The sequence below is a fragment of the Colletotrichum orchidophilum genome, assembly GCF_001831195.1.
Source record: "Colletotrichum orchidophilum strain IMI 309357 chromosome Unknown Scaffold_56.1, whole genome shotgun sequence".
Classification (NCBI taxonomy): Eukaryota; Fungi; Ascomycota; class Sordariomycetes; order Glomerellales; family Glomerellaceae; genus Colletotrichum; species Colletotrichum orchidophilum.
This window is the reverse complement of record NW_019173012.1, coordinates 66,774-89,127: the sequence shown is the minus strand read 5'-3', so window position 1 is coordinate 89,127 and position 22,354 is coordinate 66,774. Positions and strand designations below refer to the sequence as shown.

At 55.2% G+C, this 22,354-nt stretch overlaps 8 protein-coding genes across 8 annotated transcripts; 5 read left to right on the top strand and 3 right to left on the bottom strand.

Moving 5' to 3' along the window:
* Positions 1-477: 477 nt before the first annotated feature.
* On the top strand, positions 478-1,673 carry CORC01_07134 (WD domain-containing protein; the record flags this gene model as incomplete). Its single annotated transcript, XM_022618772.1, has 3 exons — positions 478-744; positions 801-1,252; positions 1,316-1,673. The coding sequence occupies 3 exons, from the start codon at positions 478-480 to the stop codon at positions 1,671-1,673; spliced, it is 1,077 nt and encodes a 358-aa protein (XP_022474672.1).
* A 708-nt stretch (positions 1,674-2,381) lies between these two features.
* CORC01_07133 (uncharacterized protein) lies at positions 2,382-3,135 on the bottom strand (the record flags this gene model as incomplete). Its single annotated transcript, XM_022618771.1, has 2 exons — positions 2,382-2,879; positions 2,965-3,135. 2 exons carry the CDS (start codon positions 3,133-3,135, stop codon positions 2,382-2,384), a joined length of 669 nt encoding a protein of 222 aa, XP_022474671.1.
* Positions 3,136-3,351: 216 nt separating this feature from the next.
* On the top strand, positions 3,352-3,837 carry CORC01_07132 (uncharacterized protein; the record flags this gene model as incomplete). The annotated part of the gene is made up of 1 exon (XM_022618770.1): positions 3,352-3,837. One exon carries the CDS (start codon positions 3,352-3,354, stop codon positions 3,835-3,837), a length of 486 nt encoding a protein of 161 aa, XP_022474670.1.
* A 5,366-nt stretch (positions 3,838-9,203) lies between these two features.
* Positions 9,204-10,477, top strand: CORC01_07131 (PfkB family carbohydrate kinase; the record flags this gene model as incomplete). Its single annotated transcript, XM_022618769.1, has 3 exons — positions 9,204-9,318; positions 9,432-9,626; positions 9,687-10,477. The coding sequence occupies 3 exons, from the start codon at positions 9,204-9,206 to the stop codon at positions 10,475-10,477; spliced, it is 1,101 nt and encodes a 366-aa protein (XP_022474669.1).
* Positions 10,478-10,617: 140 nt separating this feature from the next.
* On the bottom strand, positions 10,618-11,863 carry CORC01_07130 (homoserine kinase; the record flags this gene model as incomplete). Its single annotated transcript, XM_022618768.1, has 3 exons — positions 10,618-10,968; positions 11,076-11,374; positions 11,434-11,863. 3 exons carry the CDS (start codon positions 11,861-11,863, stop codon positions 10,618-10,620), a joined length of 1,080 nt encoding a protein of 359 aa, XP_022474668.1.
* Positions 11,864-13,076: 1,213 nt separating this feature from the next.
* On the bottom strand, positions 13,077-13,507 carry CORC01_07129 (uncharacterized protein; the record flags this gene model as incomplete). Its single annotated transcript, XM_022618767.1, has 2 exons — positions 13,077-13,295; positions 13,403-13,507. The coding sequence occupies 2 exons, from the start codon at positions 13,505-13,507 to the stop codon at positions 13,077-13,079; spliced, it is 324 nt and encodes a 107-aa protein (XP_022474667.1).
* A 1,231-nt stretch (positions 13,508-14,738) lies between these two features.
* On the top strand, positions 14,739-15,476 carry CORC01_07128 (cerato-platanin; the record flags this gene model as incomplete). Its single annotated transcript, XM_022618766.1, has 3 exons — positions 14,739-14,818; positions 14,901-15,198; positions 15,291-15,476. The coding sequence occupies 3 exons, from the start codon at positions 14,739-14,741 to the stop codon at positions 15,474-15,476; spliced, it is 564 nt and encodes a 187-aa protein (XP_022474666.1).
* Positions 15,477-17,305: 1,829 nt separating this feature from the next.
* On the top strand, positions 17,306-20,927 carry CORC01_07127 (uncharacterized protein; the record flags this gene model as incomplete). The annotated part of the gene is made up of 3 exons (XM_022618765.1): positions 17,306-17,351; positions 17,561-19,859; positions 20,054-20,927. The coding sequence occupies 3 exons, from the start codon at positions 17,306-17,308 to the stop codon at positions 20,925-20,927; spliced, it is 3,219 nt and encodes a 1,072-aa protein (XP_022474665.1).
* Between the last annotated feature and the right edge of the window lie 1,427 nt (positions 20,928-22,354).

Here is a 22,354-nt window from a genome sequence, read left to right as displayed (position 1 = left end):
TCGATGGCGATTTGTCGGACGAGGGGGGTTGAAGAGAAGAAGAGGGAAGGAAGAGCAGATGCGAAGCTTGGAGTCTTTTTTATACAGAAAAAAAAGTTTTGGAGCTGCAAAGTGGGGCTGTATGTGTGGTTATTGCGGGGACCTTCTGGTCTGTGTGGCTCAAGCGCAGGCAAGGTACTCGGCACGCAGGCACCCAGCCTTGTGGCTTTCCCAGCCAATGAGAGACCGCCATCACTTTTCGCATCGCGACTGCCTTTCGTGCCTGGACTTGAACTGGAGTCGGGAAGCTTCAATCGGAGACGCTTTTTCAGCAGCTATTTGAAGCTGTCGCCACCCGCCTCTGTTTCCACCAGTTCACCCCAGAAGACCTCTTGACTTACGGGACACCACGCTCCTCGTTTTTGCACGACACTAGAAATCTTTCCAACTATTCACACGTACGCGCACGCATAGCTTGACCGACGACACACCGACACCATGTCCGGCCTGTTTGGCAGCGCAGCTGCGTCCTCGTCGAGCAACACGGTCGGCGATCTCAAGCAGGACGTCGCCCTCAACAACCCCCCTGAGGACAGCATCTCCGATCTTGCCTTCTCTCCCGCTCAAAACCAGACCAGCGACTTCCTGGCAGTCTCCAGTTGGGATAAGAAGGTCAGGATATACGAGATTGCACCCAACGGGCAGAGCGAGGGACGACACGCATACGAGCACGATGGACCCGTTCTGAACTGCGACTGGTCCAAGGTACGTGATCCACACCCTGCCAACGCCAACAACCTTAACTAACTTGTCCAACCAAGGACGGCACAAAGGTCCTCTCTGGCGGCGCCGACAAGGCCGTCAAGCTCTGCGACCTGGGCTCCCAGCAGACGATCAAGATTGGCGAGCACGACCAGGCCGTGAAGTCTGTCCGCTTCTTCGAGTCGTCCGGCACCCCGATGGCCGTGTCGGGCTCCTGGGACAAGACGGTCAAGTACTGGGATATGCGCTCGCCGACACCCGCGGCGTCGCTGGCCTGCCAGGAACGTGTATACACGATCGACGTGCGAAACGATCTTCTTGTCATAGGAACCGCCGACAGATACATCAACGTGGTGGACCTCAAGAACCCGACAAAGTTTTACAAGACCCTCCAGAGCCCCCTCAAGTGGCAGACCAGGGTCGTCAGCTGCTTCGCGGACGCTGCCGGTTTTGCTATTGGCAGTATCGAGGGACGTTGTGCGATCCAGTATGTCGAAGACAAGGATGCTAGGTATGTTTGAATCCAGGGAACTTGCAAATGTAGCGCAGCAGACGGCTAACATGTGAACAACAGCTCCAACTTCTCTTTCAAGTGCCACCGAGACCCTCCCGCGAACAATGTTACCAACGTCTATGCCGTCAACGATATTTCCTTCCACCCCGTCCACGGCACCTTCAGCACGGCCGGCTCCGACGGCACATTCCACTTCTGGGACAAGGACGCCAAGCACCGTCTCAAGGGCTATCCCAATGTGGGCGGCAGCATCACGGCCACCACGTTCAACAAGAACGGATCCATCTTCGCGTATGGTATTAGCTATGACTGGGCTAAGGGCTTTCAGCATAACACGCAGGCGTACCCTATTAAGGTCATGCTGCACCCAGTTCAAGCGGATGAGTGCAAGCCTCGACCGACCATGAAGAAGCGGTAGAGCGGTAGATGCGAAGAGGATATCCGGAGGAAGGACAAGGTGGGTTCACACCTGGATGATGAGGTGGGTGCAAGGAAACCGAGCACAGGATGTAAGGGGCAGATGACAGGGAGATGTTATTGCGCCAGGATGGATACCTGTGTAATGTACGAGACGAGTCGATGAGTTCGATGCTCTCGGGAACCAAGCTACAAGCAGATTTTATGGAATCGCGAATCATATCCGCGAAGGTGTACGGTACCGGACGATACCAAATTGGCAATCAAAAGTTTTCATAGTAAAGTGTCACCATGTCTTCACAATGCCATTCGCCAAAAAAGGGAAGTCTTGAGGTAGGATTTGCTTAGGTAAAATCCCAATTAGTCTTTGATTTTCGAATACCACTCGTACCCATTTGTGACGAGTGTGTGTCAAGTTTAGCGTTACCGCCATCTGAATCACAATTAAAACCATATAGCCATCGATAAGAGAAAAACCGTATCTCGACTGCATTCCAAGCAAGTCTCCATACCTACTACATGACTGGAATAATATCATCCGCTTTGCTATTTAGTTTCACATCATAACAATCATCGGCCCCTCTATGCAAATCATCGTCTCGGAGCAAGGAGCGTTGCCTCCCGGGGGGGGGGGTGTTCATCTTGGTAGTTTTCATCACCACCATCACACATTCCCCCCTTCTCTATGGGCTTGCAGCTCGCCTGCAGCTTAGAAAGCAGGCTTCTGCGACGACCCGACGACATTGTCGACGAGGCCCTTCCACAAATCCCTGAGACCGGGCTGTTGCACCTCCGTCTCGGCGGCGGCCTCACTGTCGTGGGCCCACTTCAGCTCGACGCCGTCGACGCCGAAGCCCTCGATCTCCGTCAGGGCCGCGGCGGTGGTGACGTTCTCCGGGTGCGCGGCAATGATTGAGATTTCGGGCTTCGAGAGGGGGAGGGCCTCCTCGGCTGCTGTTTGTTCATACAGCGATTGGTGTTTTGTGGTGAAGGAGTCTGGGAGGAGGGGCATGCGCATGCCGGCGAATTCGTTCTTGGGGACGGGGTCGTAGGAGATGGGCAGGATGGTGAAGTCCATTGAGGAGATTGGGGTCGGGGATGATGCCGCCGCCGCCGAGGAGGAGAAGGTTTGCATTTGGCGGACGGAGGGGGAGGTCCGAGTTGGTTGCGGGGTTGGGCGGTGGGTTGTTGATAGGGTGCGGGCGGACTGTGTGTGCGCGTGTTAGTTTGGGTGTTTCTTGTGGCACGAGAGCTTCTTCTCATTGGAAGAGGGGGAGGGGAACGGAACGTACATCATGCTCGCGGGGGCTCCGGTTCTGGAGGAGCTCTGCGTATTTTGGCATAAGGACGGCGCCGTGGTTGACGTTGTAGTGAGACTCGAGGAGGCCGCTGGAGCGGTTCGCCGTGGCGGCCGAGTTGATGGAGCGGGTGAGCTTTGCGACGGGGGCGGTGATGCGCGACATGGTGACAGTTTGGGGGTTGTTAGAGTTTCCGATGAGTTGATGGTTGATTTGGGGGGGTTCAAGTGCCGACCAGGCTTAAAGTTGATTGAGATGTTGGTGTTGGTGGTAAATGTCTTGGAGACTCAGAGGTGAGAGTGAGGTGAGAGATGTTGTTCAGACTTGCCGAGTTTGGCAGTAGGGCGTTGGTACGGGCGGACGGCAGAGATAGCAGAGTTGATGTACGGTTGGATGAAGGAATCGAACGACAGAGGATGGAGGGGAGGGGGAGTTGCATGGCAGATATACAAACGCACGGAAGGAGGGAAGGGCGGGAGAGAGATTAGAGATCAGAGACAGAGCTTCACACCTCACACCTCACACACGGGCACTAACTATCTTACCACACGAGCATTCACACACACCACCACACACAGGGCGTGGACACACACCCTCACTGGCCTCCCCGGAACTGGAACTGGAACTGGAACACTGGAGCTGGAACGGGGACTGGGCCAGGGGGGGTTGGCTATTAGCCTAGACAGCTATGGAGGAGGATGGGATGAGATGCGATGGAGTGGTGGGATGAGATTGAGAAGGGGAGAGAGAGAGAAGGTGAGAAGCTGGGCTGCCGTCGCCATGGCTTGCGTCCCAGGTCTGGGTTCGGGGATGGGATGGGATGAGAACGGCGGTTGCGGTGGTGGTGTACGGTGGCAGGCGAAGTAAACGGTAAAGAGGGAGAAGAAGAGTTGTGCTGGGCAGAGAAATGTACATTGCTGGTACGAAACGTGGAATCGGGAGTCAAAGTACAGGTCGCGCTCGTCGTCCGTGTAAGAGGTACAAAGGAGGTGGATGTACCCGGAGGTCCGGTGAACGGCGGAGGCAGCATTGCATGGTTTTGGCGGAGGACAAGCCGGCTGCCGGGAGTGGGTGAGGTACCCATGCCAACAGGCACTTTGCATCCGCTTCCGCATACTTTCTTGATTTGACCTTTCCGCGCAGTACAGTATAGCACTAGTACTCTACGGACTAGTAGACTCAGTAAGTTCGGAAGTTGCTAGAGTGCTGTGGTAGGAGTATACTGTCGTGTCGAGACTGTTAGAATGAGATGCCCCCCTGGTAATTGTTGAGGAAAGATCCAATCAGATTGGCAGGGGCCCCAAGGAGAACAAGTCAGGGTATTTTTGGTTGGTTGAGTGGGGGAGACGCATGTACGTGTCGGCATTCTGCCCCCATGGATGTGCACGCTATTATGCCACCACGCATGCACATAAGGCGAGTCTTAATTAGTCTTCCCCCCGCGGATGCAGTTGCTTCGTTCTAGCTTTCCAAAAGAGCCGATGAACTCCAGAGACCTCAAGAGTTGCTAGAGGCGCGGGTTCAGATCACGTAGGACATGTCCGTCGTCAGACTGGGTGACTGTTTGTCGCGAAGCAATAGTGGCACTCTCTGTTGCAACTATTTAACAACAGGAATCCGAGCAAGAGGTGCCGCAGGTCCTATTTGTTGGCTGGTACCAGACCAGACCGCCCCGATCGACGGGGAGGGCGCGCGTGAGCTGACGACGGGAGGGGAATGGCGCGGGTGTGGCATGGATTTCCTGCCAACCTTGAACCTGCCAGACAACCGACCCGCCCACCCAGGCGGTCCTTTTTTTTACTGTTACCGTCACCGCTCTGGATCTGGGATCTGCTGGGCTGGGTTCGGTTCTGCGTTGGTGGTGTGTGGACTGACTTGACTACCCGCGGGACAGAGTTTCCAACCGTGCCAATCTAGTTCCGTCGACTCTGTGGAGATGGAACGGCTCCTGTTTGCAGATTCAATGTGATAATGGCGCACCTATCTAAACTTGGCAGCGAAACGAGCGCGATGGAGAAAAGAGATGGAGAAAGGGTACACTAGCAGAGAGAGCAAAGATGAGCAGGTATAGGCGAGGAAGACTCTGGACTGGGTTCGGTGGTTTCTTGAGGCGGTCGGGTACTGCGATGAAGCAGCTTCGCGACCCTGCCAAGACGGGCACTGGACGGGAGGTATATTAGGAGCACGTTGGACGAGCGAGTTGATGCTTGGATTTGCCCGTAGCGCGCCAGGAAGTCCTCCTGTCTTTAGGGGGTGAAGAAGAGTGAGCGAAGACCAGCGAACCCGTCACCAACCCCAATCCAGAAACCTATCAAATGTGGTGTGTGTCACTGTGCTTGCTTGTTCGACTTTAAACTAGCGTCAACTGCGAACTGGCTCTCGCGTGTCGGATTATCATAGTTTCAATCGTTAGATGATCGAAAAGATGAGTGAGTGTGGTGGTGTGGAGGATGATGGAAGGGGGGATGACGAGCGGTTCCCTCCCAAGGACTGGAGAGTCGAAGAAGACGAAGGAAACGGCTCTGGTCGAGGAGCCGATCAAGTAACGACCAAGCAGTCTCGAAGGCAACAGCGATAACCCAAACGTTAGACAGACACGTTCCAACGCTCCCATGGCCCTTGGGGGGTTTCCGGTGATACCGATAAGGAACGGGCTGGGTTGTTAGACACTCTCCTCAACAGAAAATAGAGACATCCGTAACCCTTTCCAGCCTGGCTGGTCCCTGGACACAACGTCCCAGTGTCACAGTGAGTGAGTGTCACAGTGGGTGAGTGGCACAATGGCAGATCAGGAATACGGAGGAGCAGACAGAGAAACTGGATCTTGAGCTGAGATCTCGAGGGACCCCGTCGCATGACACAGTCTCCAGAGACCAGGACGCGCCAGTGAATATCGCTGACCAACCCAACGTCACTGGGGTTTACGTGTCCGGCCCCACACGAGTCGGTGTTGCTGTCGATTATTTTGTAATGATTTTCAGGGACATGGCATTCACTTGAGAATACGGATACAACTATGCAGATCGCGCGGCGCCCTCCGTATCTATGATAAGCCATTGAAACGGATCCATCGAAATGCTTGTTGAGCTGAGCTGGCTTGTCTGGCTCTCGGGCTGTGCACCGCTGAGCCGTCCTTGTCGATGGCGGTTCCCACTCAAGATTGCAACAAGAAGCTTGGCTACGACACACTTGATTTGCACAGTTGCACTGACAGCGCGGGTTGACTTTGCCTTGACAGTTTCCAGGTCCCTGCTGGTCTCTGCTTGGGGGAACTCGAGGCGAGCAGGAAGAGGAAAGGAACCGGGGGACAGGGCAGGGTGGCAGGGAAGGAAACCAAAGCTTCGAGACGTTGAGGAGCTTGGGCCAGCTGCGGGTCCCCGGTACATGCACGCCGGCTTCCCGTCCCTGGCCCCACCACACCACACCAGGGCAGCCAAGCGCTTACCTCAGTTCACTTCACTATAGTCTCCAGTCTCGGAGAGTCTCTTCGGTCAAACAAGTCCCCAGCTCACACACACAGACGCACCACTGACGCTCGCCGTTCCTACACCGTACTCAGGGCCCGCTGGACGAACCGTCAGAGTCGCTCAGGGCTAAGGCACGGCTGGTCTACCACTTGAAGATTTGTTGACCGAGACGCGCATTGGTGTCTTTTCGCTCTTCGTCACCCTGTCGTCTCCTCTTCGTCCCCATTTTTGCTACCTACTCTTGTTTTTCTCTTCAGCAACGGCTTGCCGTCAAAACTCTCCCCCGTTCCTGTTGTCTCGTCTTGGCCTTTCCATATTGTCACAAGGTCGTCTCCTTTCGCCGTAGGTCCCCCTGGAATTGTCCCAAAGCAGCGTAGGGACTTTGCCCTGCCCTGCCTGCCAACCAAGACATGCTGGGGCTAGCGTGGCTCCCTGCTGCCGGGGGACCTGCAACCCCATGATCGCCCTTGTCGGCTGGGCATGCCTGGATGGGGTTCTCCCGCTCGACATCACTGGCCAGTCGCCCAGGGCCAGACGGGGCGAGACGTTGAGTCTTGACTCTTGAGTTTGACCTCCGGTGATCGCACTGAGCCAAGGCCAATCTATTCACCTGCCAATGTGTATGGTGGAAATTACTGTGTCCATCACCTGGGACAATGCATCAAAGTATAACCTGCTTGACGGGCTGGTCGGAGGATGAACCACACGCTACCACGGTACGTTGGCACGTTGGCGAGCTGGTAAGCTCAGGGGAGCTCCATAGCTCTCACCGCTTGGGGTTCGAATCCACCGTCCTGGGGGTGTGTTTGTGCCGCTGCCGCTGATCGAATTACTCACGGATTTGACACCCGCGTGATTGGCTAGAAGAGACGGACGATCGGCGCATGGCCAGATCGTTGGGAAACCTTCACCATGTCCTCGTTCGGAAAGTCCATCCACCGTCACAGACGGCGATGCGCGACATTGTGTACGGGAATCGTTTTTTGACTCGAGTATGTTGGACGGTGCGAATCCCTTGGTCCTGCGAGTAAGCAAAACGTGCATCTTTGGGCGTGTTGGCTTGGGTGCCGCTAGCCGGAGCAAACGGCACTCCCGATCGTTCCTTGTCCATCGACGTTATTGTCGCCTTTCTTTCTACTGCTCGCTGCTAATCCCAGAAGCTTATGCAGGGTGGCATGCTAACACCTCAGACGGCGTCTCAATCTGTTGTTCGCTGTTCGAACTAGGAGTCCGAACAACTCGGCGATATCCCCATGAAGTCATCAAGAGATGCAGCAAAGAAACTGACTCATGAAGAACTCGATACGCAAGAGGGTCCTTCATGACGATGGCAAGGAGAAGCGCCGAAAGAAGACGCAGAATTCCGAACGTTCTGATACCCGCGCCATGCACCAGCGACAGATTAAGAGCGAAGGAGGTCGGAGAGCGTGAACTATTGCCGAACTTCAGATCAACCCATAACCGTGGGGGTCGTTCGGACAATTCTTTTCTGGCTCGGAGGGGAGAAAAAAAAAGCACGAATCGAGAGCAAGTCTGTGCGAGCCAGTTCTCAGAGGAACCACTGGCCCGGTTCCTCGATCAAGGAGAAGCCTTGAAGTCTGGTCTGTTCTCTGATTCGATTCTGCTATTCCTAGCCCGGTATTTTACAAGCTCATGGCGTCTCGGTCGGGCGACGGCCGTGCGACGACGTTGCCGTTCGCGTGTATGAAGTCTAAGTTCTGAATCAAGTTGGGTGTGCTGGAAAGACGCACTGGAGCTTCAGCACGGCATCTTCGACTAGCTGGTACCTTTCATGGAGGACTACGCTGAAGTTCGTCACTAGAAATCCCATCTGGAGAGGTCTCTACGAGAATCTACGAGAAAGGGCTTAAGGTGGGTGGCTTGACTGTCATACGCCTCATCTGCGTCCGGCCAGGCCACGATTGGCAAAGGTATACCTTACATGTGGCGCCATACTGATTGCCTGGCCCTCCTTTTTTTGCCTGTAAGAGTGTCAGTGCATGCTCCATGCAAATGCAAATGCAATGCTGTCTGAGAAGGTAGGTATGTATGCGAGCTCGGCGAGATAGGTACGCACAGATAGGCGTCACAAAAAGAAACACTGTCGCCGGGCCTAGTTTGTTCGAGATCAGTGATCAGGAACGCGTGATTAGCATTCAGGCACTCGGAATACCTTTGCCACATTAGGCTGACCGAGGCGAATGAGGTGCGGGCAGATTCATAGGTCCTCTTTCACCGCTCATTCCATTCTGCCCAATCCGCGAATCCGAGGCCATCCTCATCCACTAGCATCTTAGACGATTGCCAGGGAGAGTTCTACGGTTTCGGGGCGCCGCGGCGAGGATACCGGACGCGGGAGTGTTGTCTCTGATTGAGATGGTCTGCACCAGACGGCGGCCGCAGCCAACGATATGGCTCTAAAGCCGCAGTGGCTTATACGCTCAGAGACGTTAATAATCGCGTTTGAGACACATAGTGGCAGGCAGGCGTGGCGGGTATCATCAATTCGACATCCCGCGGGTGGAAGAGAGACGGGCCGGGCCCGGGGATGGCATCGTCGTGACGACCTCTGGCATGTTCCCCCCCAGGGGGCAAGGACTTGTCATGATCCAATCAATTCGAATCACCCCACCCACGTGTTGACCTATCCCACGCGTTGCGGGCGGGCGAGGTCTTAGATGGGGTTTCTCTCAACAAACCTCATCCTTTTTGCTATTCGTCGTCCACCGGTGCGTTCCAGCGGAACAGCCAATCATGACGCCCAAAATGCCGGGCACCTCGGAGCCGGCCTTTATCTCGCTCGGCATGGTTGTTCTCGACGAGCTCCGCTTTCCGGACGGGAGGGTTCTCCGCGACGTCCCCGGCGGCTCTGGGTTTTATAGTAAGTGAAAGCTGGGACAGCCAAACCCAAAGTTTCAGCTGTTGCTATTTTTTGCCATTGCGATCCTGGATAGTTTTCTAGTGAATCCAAGTATGCCTTCTAATCGTCGACAGGTACTCTTGGCGCACGCCTTGCGGTCCCGCAGAACGAGTCCGCGACTGTATGCTGCCTCATCACCGCAGGGTCTGACTTCCCAACTGCCGTGAGGCGGCAGATTGAGGGATGGGGTGTCACGACTCACTATGATGAGATGCCGGACAGGCTATCGACGAGAGGCCTCTTGGAATATGAGAATGATGCTTTTGGAAGTGGGTTTTGATTACCTCCGTCTGTACGATCTGTGTGTTCAGGCTGATATTCATCCAAAGAAAAGACGTTTCAATACACGACAACACCTCTGCAACCTGATATAGGCCGGGTTCCTCAATCCCTTCTCCAATCGTCGGTAATCCACATCCTGGCAACGCCAGAAGATCTCGAACGATATTTCCAGTCTCTCACAACCTTCCGCGGTGAGATGAAGACCACTCGGCCCCTGATCGCATGGGAGCCCTCACCCATCAACATCCACAACCGCGAAGAGGAGCACATGCGAGCAATCAGCCTGTCGGACATTTGCTCACCAAACGACCACGAGCTCTTGCGTATGAAGGGCATTGACGAAGCCCCGGGAATCCCCTACAACAGAGCATTGATCGAGCACCACGCCAACAGCCTCTCCAGCGACAAGAAGACAACGGGACGCCCTCCGTCGCACGAGGTGCGGAGGGGACCACGGGTCACGGTCATAAGGTGCGGCGACCAGGGCTGTCTCACCATTCCCCGGTGCGGCGATCCGATATGGCTGCCCCCTTTTCACGACTACGGCTCGCCACACGTCGTGGACCCGACGGGCGCCGGCAATGCCTTTCTCGGCGCCTTTTCAGTTGCTTTCGCGAGGACGGACGACGCCGTGCTCGCCTCAGCGTATGGATCCGTGGCGGCCAGCTTCGCTATTGAGCAGATTGGTCCGCCTAGGAGGGAGGTAGTCAACGGCAGGGAATATTGGAACGGGGAGGCGTTTGAAGACAGGCTGAGGCAATATCAGGACAAGGTCGCGACGTGGTCGACCGACGTAGTTTTACGAAGCGAGTGGACTAGAGAGTCTGGGTATTCATAGAAGGGGGTCAAGAGTCCCAGTGGTCCTCTGGGTATCATAACGAGACTATAAAATTCCCGACCTCTAGATGCTCGGCAAGTCCTTGCACCTGCCTGACACGTGTCTTAATAACCTCCTCTCCCGCCAAGCCCCTTCCATCCTCATCGAATGACCTGCGTTCCTTCCGCGGGCTCCAGGATCTTCCACTGGCAGCCGACATCTTTGTCGGCGTTGTTCTCCTTGAGAATCTTGATAATCTTATTCGCAATCTCCTCAAAATTGCTGGTGGCCAGCGCTAAGATGGTGGGGCCAGCGCCGGAGAGGCACACGCCGAGGAAGCCCGGCTGCGTGCTGGGGGACATGCCCTCGACGATCTGGCTCAGGCCCGGGATGAGGGTCTGGCGGTAGGGCTGGTGGATCTTGTCCTGCATGGCGAGGTGGATGAGTTCGGGGTCCGGGGGCGAGGTACCCAGGGCCACGGGCAGGAGGGCTATTCTCTGCATGTTGAAGGTCTGGGATTGGGTTGTGTCAGCCGAGCATTGGGAACCGGAAGATGATTACATGAAGCTCTGTGGATGAGATATGAGAGAGAGAGAGTAGGGGAACAGGAGCCACTCACGACATCGGGACGGGTGTAGTGGGGTGGTAGCACCTCGCGGGCGAGGTGAGTGGGGACCTGGAAGTCGGGGATGATGGCGATGGCCTTGATCTCCTTGGCCCAGGGGAACTTGATGTGGTGGCCGATTCCGTGGGGCGGCTCCGGCGGGGTCTCGCCCGTGTCGACGCCGCCTGCCGGGGCGGGCAGGACTTCGCTGAGGGGGATCTCGATGCGCTGAACGTCTTCGGGCTTCAGGGGGCGGAGGTAGGTGCCGACGAAGCCGCCGTATAACGAGGCGCCGACGTTGTCGGGATGTCTCTCTGGTTTCTCGTGAGTACTGCACTCTCGAGCTTATCAACATTTTGCAAGGAGGACTCACCAATCATCAAACAAAAGTCGAATAATCTGTCCAGACTGAGGTGGTCCAAGTGTCCGACCTCCTTTCCAAGCATCACGCCGGCAACGACGGCGGAGCCCGAGCTGCCGAGGCCGCGGCCGAGCGGGATGGGGTTCTTGATGTGCACATGGGTCTCGACGGGGAACATGCGCTGGCCGTGGCATCTCAGGACGTAGAGGGCGACGCGGGTGATGAGGTTGACGGAAGGGTCGAGGCTGATCTCGGAGGAGCCCTCGCCCTGGCCCTCGTAGGTGAGGCGGCAGTTGAGGGGCTCCGAGGAGGTGGTCTTTGAGCGGTCGACGGTGACGTGCAGTTCGAGGTAGACGGAGAGGGCGAGGCCGATGACGTCGAATCCGGGGCCGATGTTGGCGGAGGATGAGGGCGTCTTGATCACAAACGTCTCCTTGGTCATGATGGGCGGGCGGGCGGGAGGGCGGTGTAAGTTGGGTGGAGGGGGCGGGGTGTTTGTGAGCTAAGGACAGACTCGAGATAAGGTGAGGGGTTCAGGTCGTCCGGCGAAGGGATGCTTCAGAGCGATCAACGGTCGTCCCAATTGAAGCGTTTTGAGCGAATTGGTGATTCCGTCTCTTTGAGCGGGTGGCTTGTCCGTGAGATGAGTGCGAATTCTCATGCAGAAGCGTGAAAATGAGAGTGAGTCGGGCCTACTGCTGCTTGAATGGTGTCGTTCGTGACTCAAAAATTTGGACGTCGCCCGATGACCGGAGCGTCTTAGCGGCCTGGCGCTGCTTCTTGGTGGGTTGATTGCGGGGTGTCCCTCCGAGCCGCCATTGGCCAATTGGGTGCCTTCAGCTTGGATGCATGGTCAGCTCTCAGCGCAACCCGATCAGATCGCCCAGCCACCCTCCATTGAACCTGACCGCGCCTGAACTTACCTTAAAAGCTGGACGCTGTAGGTAAGGTACGGATAGCGTTTCCTTATCTTATCACGCCGCCTCTCCTTCATTCGTGTACCTTACCTTACTTTCTCTGCTTGGTGCTTGTTGCCAATGACAGGTGCATTTTTCAACTACATCTCATGTCTGGGCCCGGTGTCAGGCTGTGTGGCAGGCTGTATGACACGATACTAAATTCTTGCCTGCTTATCTTTTTGCTGGCCTGCACAAGCCGATGGAATGTCCAGCTACCTAAGTAACCAAAGCATTGAGCTCTCGGATTGACAAAGCGATGCACAGTGCTACAAACCCCACGAACGAACCGGGAAGGACTCCAAAGTCAGTCATGATGCTCGTCTGATGATAACAATACGTTAAGCGGACCGCGAAACTGTCGATTCCTTGAATGGCTCTGCGCGATCTACCACATCCTTCTCGACCTCTTGGCTTCCCATCCCGTGGTGCACCAGCCTTACAGTCTATATTATTCCCTGACTTGGCATCGACCCAACTCATAACTCCACATCCTTCGTATCGCCGCCTTCTTACGAGCGATTCGAATTTGGGTAGCCTCCTAGGCTTTATAAAGCCGATTCAGGTGCTGGATAGGAGTTTCCTGGGCAAGCTTCAGTGTTAGAAATGGCTGCACCTCTCTTTATGAAGAACTGCCTCAACGAAAGGATCTCATCCCAAAGGGTCACGAGCCAGACAGGTTCCCGTAGTGGCGGTCATTCACCGCCCCCCCCCGTCGTCGAGGATCCATCGGAAACTCGCAGAAGGAAGCGGGGATCTGGACAAGAGCTCGTGTTTTGCCGAGCCAACCGCATACTCCACTGTCCTTTGCGGATGCCTGCCAGTCGCATCGGGGAGCTCCAGCATGGAGTTGCGGAGCCATGTATGGAGCTTCACCCACTGTGCATATGCCACAAGCTCTATGGCCATGTCCGAGATCTATCCTCAGCTCAAAGACGGTCAATTATAAGAGATTAGCAAGAAAAGGGCGGCGAAGCTCGGATACACCGGACACCCTGCGGACGGTGGCCCAGCGACTAACACACAGTGATCGGCCCATTCGTCGCGGGCGAGTGAGACTGCGCGCGCTGATCCGCGCTTGCGCGCTTGTAACGTTGCTCGACGCCGCGGATGGTCAGCGTGAAGCGCATCTATGCCAATGAGCGGAAGGTGAATGACGGCTGAAGCCGCCAAGCTGCCACGCTAGCCTACTGCTTCGCCATCGTGAGTGAGTTACGGTTTTGTTGGTTTCTGCGCCGGTGCTCATTGGCGTCGGGGTCCTCCCTCTCCTGATGTGCTCGTGGTGGCGAAAGGACTGCTTATTGGGGCTCTGAACTTGGGATGGCGTCCGCCACACCCGTAAGCTCGTGACGCTCGACGTTTGCATCGCAGAAAGCCAGCCTCATCCTTTGAGGAAGCGCGCCCTGGCCACTCGCGTTCGGGATTTTTGTCAAGTCTTTCTTCCTCTCTGTGCGACAAGAGCGCAGTAAGGTCGCAGCGGGCAGCGGACGCATGCGTTGGCGAAGAAACCATTTATGGCAACCAAAGGCAACACGAGGGGGGGAAAGACCACCTGACGTTACGTCCCGCCAGCATTGTGTGGGGAAAAACAAGAGATCAACAGCGGTTGGCGGGAAAGTCGCCCGACGCACAAATGAGCCAAGTCCTGCATATTGAATCGAGGGAGCTCCGCTGCCGCCGAAGGCATGGGCAAGGCGGTAATAGCGTAAACAATAAAAGAACTCCTTGGTTGGAAGAAGCGTTTGTTGAGTTATGATACGGATACTTCCTTCGAAATCACCCGAATCCTCCCTTTACAAGCGGCTGGGGGAACAAGAGGCTGGCAAACCGGGCCAAAACAACGGAACCAGGGAATGCTAAACCCCAATACCCTTAGCGGTCTTGAATTGCTAAAAACAGCCCAGGATGACAGCGATGTCGCATGCACCGGTCAACTACACACCGTCGCCGGTCCGTTGTAGCGGCAGCCAATTCGAGGGATCGCGTGTTTGCTTCCCCCATGAGCCCCAACGGCGCTGGGAATCGGGGCTAGTGAATACGAGAATAATCCTCGCCTCGTTCTAGTGGCCCTTTCCCCACGTCAATATCCAGATCTGTGATCGGCAGTGCATTGGTGCTTCTCTGCTCTCTTTTTCCCTTGCTTCCCTCTTTCCTGCGCCGCTCAATACGAATTGGAGGAACCCTGGGGGGGGCTTGCCCCCCTCCGGCAGTCATCCCATACGATGTGACATGTAGTATGTCATCCCGCCAAGCCGGCCAAGGGTCCTGTGCCGGCCATGTCACGACATGACCCTATTGCCAGAGAGACCGCAACGTCATGGGTGACTGTTTCCCTGTTGCTCTCTGTTTGCCGTTGGAGACATGATCCGCTTCGGCTCGGGTCTGGTGATGGAGCCCGGTGAGGAGGCTGATCATTCTTGGGCTGAGCTGACATCGAGGCTGTATAAGAAGAGACTGAAGGCTCGCCTCATCCGACTTTCTTCACTCTCATCTTCATCAGCTCCTCCAACTACTACCTACAAGCAATAAAACAAGCTTCCAAAGCTCCATCTACAAGACCTACAAGACCAAACCAGCCATCACATTCAAGATGCAGTTCTCCAACCTCGTTACCCTCCTCTCTTCCGTCGCCGCCGCGACCGCCGTCTCTGTCTCCTACGACACTGGCTACGATGACGGCTCCCGCTCTCTGGACGCCGTCTCCTGCTCCGACGGCGCTAACGGCCTCATCACTAGGTACGGATGGCAAAACCAGGGCCAGATCGCCAAGTTCCCCTACATTGGCGGCGCTGATGCCATTGCCGGATGGAACTCTGCTAGCGTAAGTTAAAATCCTGCCCCATCTACGAAGTAGTAGTAGTAGTAGTAGAAGAAGAAAAGAAACGAGTATCAAAGGCTAACGAATCTCAACAGTGCGGTACCTGCTGGCAGCTCACCTACAACGGCAGAAGCATCAATGTTCTCGCCATCGACCACGCCGGGTCCGGCTTCAACCTCGCCCTCGGCGCCTTGAACGACCTTACCAACGGCCAGGCCGCTCAGCTCGGCCGCATCGACGCCCAAGCTACCCAGGTTGGCCTCAACGCCTGCGGTCTGTAAATCAAACGACGATAACGAACCAATATGTTTAACGGCAAGAAAAGCATAATAATCACCATCAATAATTGGAGGGGTTTGATGGGGACACCCCGACATTGCATGGAACCGGCGTAATTCAACCATTTGGTATATGCATATCACGATACATTCCTTAGAACATCATCAATCATAATGAGACGTGGCTAGCTGCCTCGGTCTATCAACATTGACCAGACTCCCAACTATACTTTATAATTCAAGTTGAATGGTACTTGTGAATGTTCAATAATGCATCTTGGAATTTCTCAGAGTATTGCTCCCGATTGATGAGTTCGCTAGCTACTTTTATCTCCTTCGAGCCCAAACCTAGCATGATCTTGCTGTTGGTGATATTTAGCGACAATTGCATCTGTCACCGCAGCACGTTCTGTTCCGTTGGCAGGTATCCAGCAGTCTAAATACCGTTAGGTGTATGCAAAATTTACGATGGATGATAAGCTAAAAATTGACAAATGACCCATGAACCGGAAGTAAGCCCTGCAGTTTAGCACGTTTCCTCGAGCTCGAAAGCACGTCTCGAGACTAGGACACGAATCTCTCAACTATATCAATGATGTCTTGCGACGTGCTTCACAAGCCTCGAATGCTGCTTCTGATTTATTGACGAAATTTTCATCGAGGAAAGACGAGGGCAAATGATTTTAATTGCGACGCAGTGTTCCTGTATCCGACTGCGTCATCCACCTGGTATTGACCCGGACCCGACCGAAATATGGGGACAGGAACACCGAGTCCGTGCCGGCAGAGTGGAGCCTTCAGACCGGTCACTCCAGAGTGTCGGTGAAGGATTGCGGCACATCTCCAGTTGCTCGGAACCAGCCCGAGGCCACTATTCATGCAGTACCTTCATGCAAAATCTTCTCATGTCACTGATTGTCAATGGAGGCCCCAGCTCCTCTACGCTTATTTGAACTCAACCGGAACCAAGCTCACAGCCGTAGAGGGCATGAAGGTTGACCACTTCTCCCATCTCTTTCGGCTTCAAACCCAGGCAAAATCATCGAGTGATGACGCAGCGACACTTAGGTGCCTTAATTTAGGTTTGCAGAAGCAAGTATGATGGATACCTGCCAGTAACGCAGATGTAAATCCAACTGGTCTCAAAGTTGATTGACTGCAGTTGCGCTTTGGGACCACCAGCAACGTAAGGTAGTTTGGATGAGGCACGTCTATCTCAATACCCAATACGGTTTAGCAAGACTATCTGAACCGCCCAAGATAGATTGGCCAGACAGCATGAAGACAATTCATGGCTTGCGGCAAGTGAACAATGCCGGTGAAGATTCCAGAGTCAAGAGCACGTGAATGGAGGGGCAGAAGAGGTACGTACCGGATGAAGCACGCATTTTCTGCAGGCGCGTGGTTCCTCAGGTAAAGTTGAGGAGGGGTGCCTGGACTTGACCCCGCCTTGCAGCAATTTTTTTCCTTCTCTCCTACCTTACGTTATCTTATCAGCAGTGGCGGGGCTCATCTCGAAATTTTCACGCTGGTCCCCTAAAAATTTGTGTGGTCCAGTGCCTCCAGGCTGCTTTCTGGGTGGTGGTTTTTTTATTTTTCCATTATTTTTATTTTACTTTTCGTCGTTGCGGCGTGTCATAGGTGGTTCGGGCATCAACAAAACAACTGGCCGACACCCCGTCCTGGTCTTCTGTGCTTGGATAAAATTCGTTGCGCCGGACCTTTTCTTCCCCTTCCTTCCCCCTTCTCACCTCGTTCTTTTTTCCTCTCCTCGTCTTCTCCTTCTTTTGCGCATAGTTGTGAGGACGACGAGACTCCAACAGAACCTCATGATGGATAAAGGAAACTTGGTCCAGCTGCTCCAAGCGAGCCAGATTCGTAAGTTACCTTACTCAACTGCCCATCGCTTTCCCCATCGCCCTGTGCCACCCCGGCCGTAAACCTGGTCGAGCCCGCCTCCCTCATTTCGTCGCCCTCGCTTGTTTTGCTTCGTGGGTTTTTGGCCTATAAATTTTGCTTTTCCCTCTGGGCCCTCACTTTATATTTTTTGCGAATTCTGTCTTGCTAACCTGCTCTCTGTTCTACAGCCGACACCGAGAAGGTCAAGGCCGTCACGGCTGAGCTCCAGAAGAACTACTACTCCAAGCCCGAGTCTCTTCTGCTCCTCATCGAGATCACCATCTCCCACGATGACGCCGCCATCCGACAGCTGGCCTCCGTCCAGGCTCTGCGTCTGACTTCCAGACACTGGAGCAAGATTGACGCCTCCCAGCGCGAGGCGGCCAAGAAGCATATTCTGGACAGCATTCTGAACGATCAGTCTGCTCCCTCCCGCCACTCCAAGTCGCGTCTTCTTGCCGGAGCTATTGGACTCGACCTTGAGGATGGCGAGGGTCAGGACTTCGTCCGCGGCCTCTTGTCTCTCAGCGTGGCCGAAAACATCGCCCACCGCGAGGTTGGCTCCTACATCCTCTTCGCGCTGCTCGACAACGACCCCACCCACTTCATGGAGCAGGCCCCCCAGCTTCTTGGCCTCGTCCAGAAGACCATCGTCGACCCTGCCAGCGCCGACGTCCGTCTGAACTCCGTCAAGTCTGTCGGCGCTCTTCTGATGATTGTCGACCCCGAGGAGGACACCCAGAGCGTCCAGGCTCTCCAGCAGCTCGTCCAACCCATGGTCGAGATCCTCAAGAACGCCATCTCCGAGGGCAACGACGACTACTACCGTGATGTCTTTGAGGTCTTCCAGTCTTTCCTGGCTTACGACTCTGCCTTCCTGGGTCCCCACCTGAAGGACCTCATTCACTTCATGCTCGAGCTCGCTGTCAACAACGAGGTCGAGGAGGAGGCTCGCTCGCAAGCTCTGGCTTTCCTCAGCCAGTGCGCCCGCTACCGCCGGATGAAGATCCAGGCCATGAAGGACATGGGTGCCCTTCTCATGGTCAAGAGCATGCAGATTGTCACCGAGATCGAGACTGACGACGATGACGACGAGAACTCGCCCGCCAGAACTGCCCTGAGCCTCATCGATCAGCTGGCCAACGACCTGCCTCCCCGCCAGGTCATTGTGCCTCTGCTCGAGCAGTTCCCCCAGTTCGCTCAGAACCCCAACCCTGGCCACCGCAAGTCCGCCATGCTTTCTCTCGGCACCGCTTCCGAGGGTGCTCCCGACTTCGTCGCCACCCAGATCCAGCCTCTACTTCCCATTGTTCTCACCCTGTTGAACGACCAGGACAGCTCAGTTCGCCACGCTGCTCTTGTAGGCCTCATCCACCTCGCCGACGAGATGGCCGACGAGCTCGCCCCCAAGCACCGCGAGTTCATCGGTGCTCTTCTCACCAACCTTGAGGCTGTCGCTGGCTCTTCCGACAGCCAGAGTGTCAGAATCATCCGCGCTGCCTGCGGTGCACTCGACTCTCTGATTGGCGAGGGTCTCGACGATGAGCTGATCAAGGAGTTCGGTCCCAAGCTCATTGTTCCCATGGGCAAGCTTCTCAACCACGAGGACTTCTCTGTCAAGGCTGCTGCTGCCGGTGCCATTGGCGCCATCGCCTCTGCTCTTGGCCGCGAGCAATTCAAGCCTTACTTCGCCGAGGTCATGGGCGCTCTCGGCCAGTACGTCACCATCAAGGACGGCGAGGAGGCTCTTGCCCTCCGCTCATCTGTGTGCGACTCCATGGGCCGCATTGCCGACGCCGTCGGTGCCCAAGAGTTCCAGCCTTACGTAATGGACCTCATGAAGGCCAGCGAGGAGGCTCTCAGCCTCGACAATGCTCGCCTTAAGGAGACTAGCTTCATCCTGTGGGCTTCTCTGTCGAAGGTCTACGGCAACGACTTCTCCCACTTCCTTCCCGGCGTCTTCAAGGGTCTCTTTGACTGCCTTGAGCTCGAGGAGGAGTCTCTTTCCATTCCTGGCCTTACCGAGGAGGATATCCCCGAGGGTCTGCTGATCTCCAACGGCAAGAAGCTCAACCTGAAGGCCGCTGCCGATGACGACGAGGAGGACATGGATGAGGACGCTGACTGGGAGGACCTCGAGGACTTCGCTGGTGTTACTGCCGTCGCTCTGGAGCAGGAGATAGCACTCGAGGTTCTTGGCGATGTCATCACCCACTCCTGCGACGGCGCTGCCATCGAGCAGTACCTCGCCGATGCCATGGGCAAGGTTTCTCCCCTGGCTCAGCACCCCTACGAGGGAGCCCGCAAGGCCGCCATCTCCACCCTCTGGCGCGCCTACGCCCGCGTCTGGCAACTCTACGAGGAGTCGACGGGAGTCAAGTGGGAGGCTGGCTACCCCCCTAAGCAGAACCCCGGCCAAGTCATTACCGACCTCGGCCAGTCTGTTGTTGAGGCCACTCTCAGTGTTTGGGAAGAGGACAGCGAACGGTATGCACACAAACATCTCTTTATTCTTCCCCATTCCCCCGCCCTAAAGGATGAGTAACTCTCGTTATACCCAGCTCACTCAGACGCACAAAGTGCGGTTGCTGAGAACACGATTGATCACGTCTGATTCATTGGGCATCTCCATCATTGTCATGACTAGCATTTTGTCGGGTATTTTGCTAACGTTTCACCAGCTCCGTCATCACCGAGATCAACCGCAACATTGCCGCTACTCTCAAGTCTTGCGGCCCCTCTATCCTTACGCACAACGACCTGCTTAAGAACAGCTTGACGGTCCTCGGCACCCTTATCACCCGCTCCCACCCCTGCCAGCAGGACCTCGGTGAGGAGGAGGAGGAGCAAGAAGCTGAAGGCTCTTCCGAGTTCGACTGGCTCGTTATTGACACCGCCCTTGACGTCATCCTCGGCCTCGCCACTGTTCTTGGCAGCGACTTCGCCGAGATGTGGAAGGTCTTCCAGCAGCCCATCCTCAAGTTCGCCAGCTCCCAGGAGTCTCTCGAGCGCTCCACTGCCGTCGGTGTCATTGCCGAGGCCGTCAAGTACATGGGTCAGGCCGTCACCGAGTTCACCGACTCTCTCCTGCCCGTCCTCACCCACCGCCTGACCGACCCCGACTCCCTCGCCAAGTCCAACGCAGCCTACGCCACCGGTCAGCTCATCTTCAACTCTCAGGACACCAACAAGACCATCTCCCAGTACCCCACCATCCTGGAGAAGCTCGAGCCCCTCCTCCAGATCAAGGAGTCTCGCATGGTCGACAACGTTTCCGGATGCATCTCCCGCATGATCATCCGCAACCCCAACCCCGAGTTCGTCGAGCGCGTCCTGCCCGCCGTCATCGACGCCCTTCCCCTCCAGGAGGACTACGAGGAGAACGCTCCCATCTACCAGGCCATCTACAACCTGTACGACTCCCAGAACCCCACCGTCGCCAGCCTCACCCCCAAGATCCTACCCGTTCTCCAGGCTGTTCTCAGCCCGCCTGAGGAGCAGCTGGAGCCCGAGACCCGCCAGTTGGTTCAGAAGCTTGCCCAGGCGCTTCACTAAATACGTGAAGGCTAGAGCAAGCGTTTGAGGAGGGTATTGAAGCAGGAACTTTTGTGTTGCCCCCTAACGGGCTGTTAATGAGTGATGAGTGGATGAGACACCCCCATTTCCTAAAAAGTCTGTAGATAGGTTCATAGATTGCCAGGCCTAGACTTCCTGGATGATTCCCAAAATGCTCTATCAACTTTTTTTTATGTTCAACCCACGTTAGCAACTGGCTGTGCTGCTGTGAATGATGCTTGATTTCCCTGCCCCCAGTCTGTGCTTCACCTTATTCATCCACAGACCTTCTCCAAGGCCGGTTCTCTGCTCGTGATCATCAGTGTCATGTTAAATAAAGATGTCAGGCTCCAGGGGCTTCATCGGAACTGAGACTGAAGAAAGCGCATTGCACAAGCAAAAACGCCCGGACGTCCGAGAAGATAGTAGATCAGAGGCCTCAGTTTCGAATTCGATTATACGGAGTGAAGCAGCCGAACAGGGCAGCTTGGAGGATCTTTACGGGGAGCACAAAACATGCGTTTACAAGATTCTGGATCAACTTGCAAGATTATCTACGGCTTTCCGAAAATCAGGGACCAAGTATCATCGATGTGCGAAACTCGATGTGCAGGTCAACGAGAAAGACTTTGAAGATCTCAAGGTGTACTAAGACGCTCTTCTTCAGATTTCCCAAGGCCGACAGAGTCATTCACAGTTATGCAAATCTGCTCAATGGGTGGGTTGGATGGATAATTCGAGATCAACTTTGTCGTAGAGGTCTCGTCACCTCGTCATGCCGATACAGCAGCGCCTTATTCAGGCGAGCACTCCACGTAATATTGGTATATATATGCCCCGAAAATGACCCCAGAACGCTCTCTCAAATCTCCTACGGCAAAATTCTCAAGCCAGCTAGCTCTGTAGAGGCGGAGGGCAAGACAAGAACTTCCCGACTCGAACAATCGCCACGAACACACAGAGTGTTTGGATACACGATCATCGCCTACGGTCTTCCAAAGCTCACTATAAGGACTTCGGGGGGGGGCGGGGGGGGTGGGTTGCACTCCCAGTCTGACGAGCCACGCACAGCGTACTGTACCCGCTACTACGCCTGCCACAGACGCCATCGTGTGTATTGGCCGACAGCGTCCGGCTCGTCGCCGGTGGGGGGGGGCGGGGGGTGAGAGTTGTCATTGATGATGAACATATCCCACCTGACAATTCCCATAATCGCTCTCGGTCAGAGATCTAGCGAGTAATTGACTTGAAAGTACGGCCTGTACTCGTTGCTTGGTTCCGAGATTATTCAAACAAGTTTAATATTCCTTTAATCCTTTAACACTTATTTACTTGCGTTCTTCGTAAGATGAGCCCATGTCGTGGTGTGTGGCAGGTCTAAGAACGAAATGCAGTCCTTAGAAATGATAGTTCGAAAGGTATAGCAA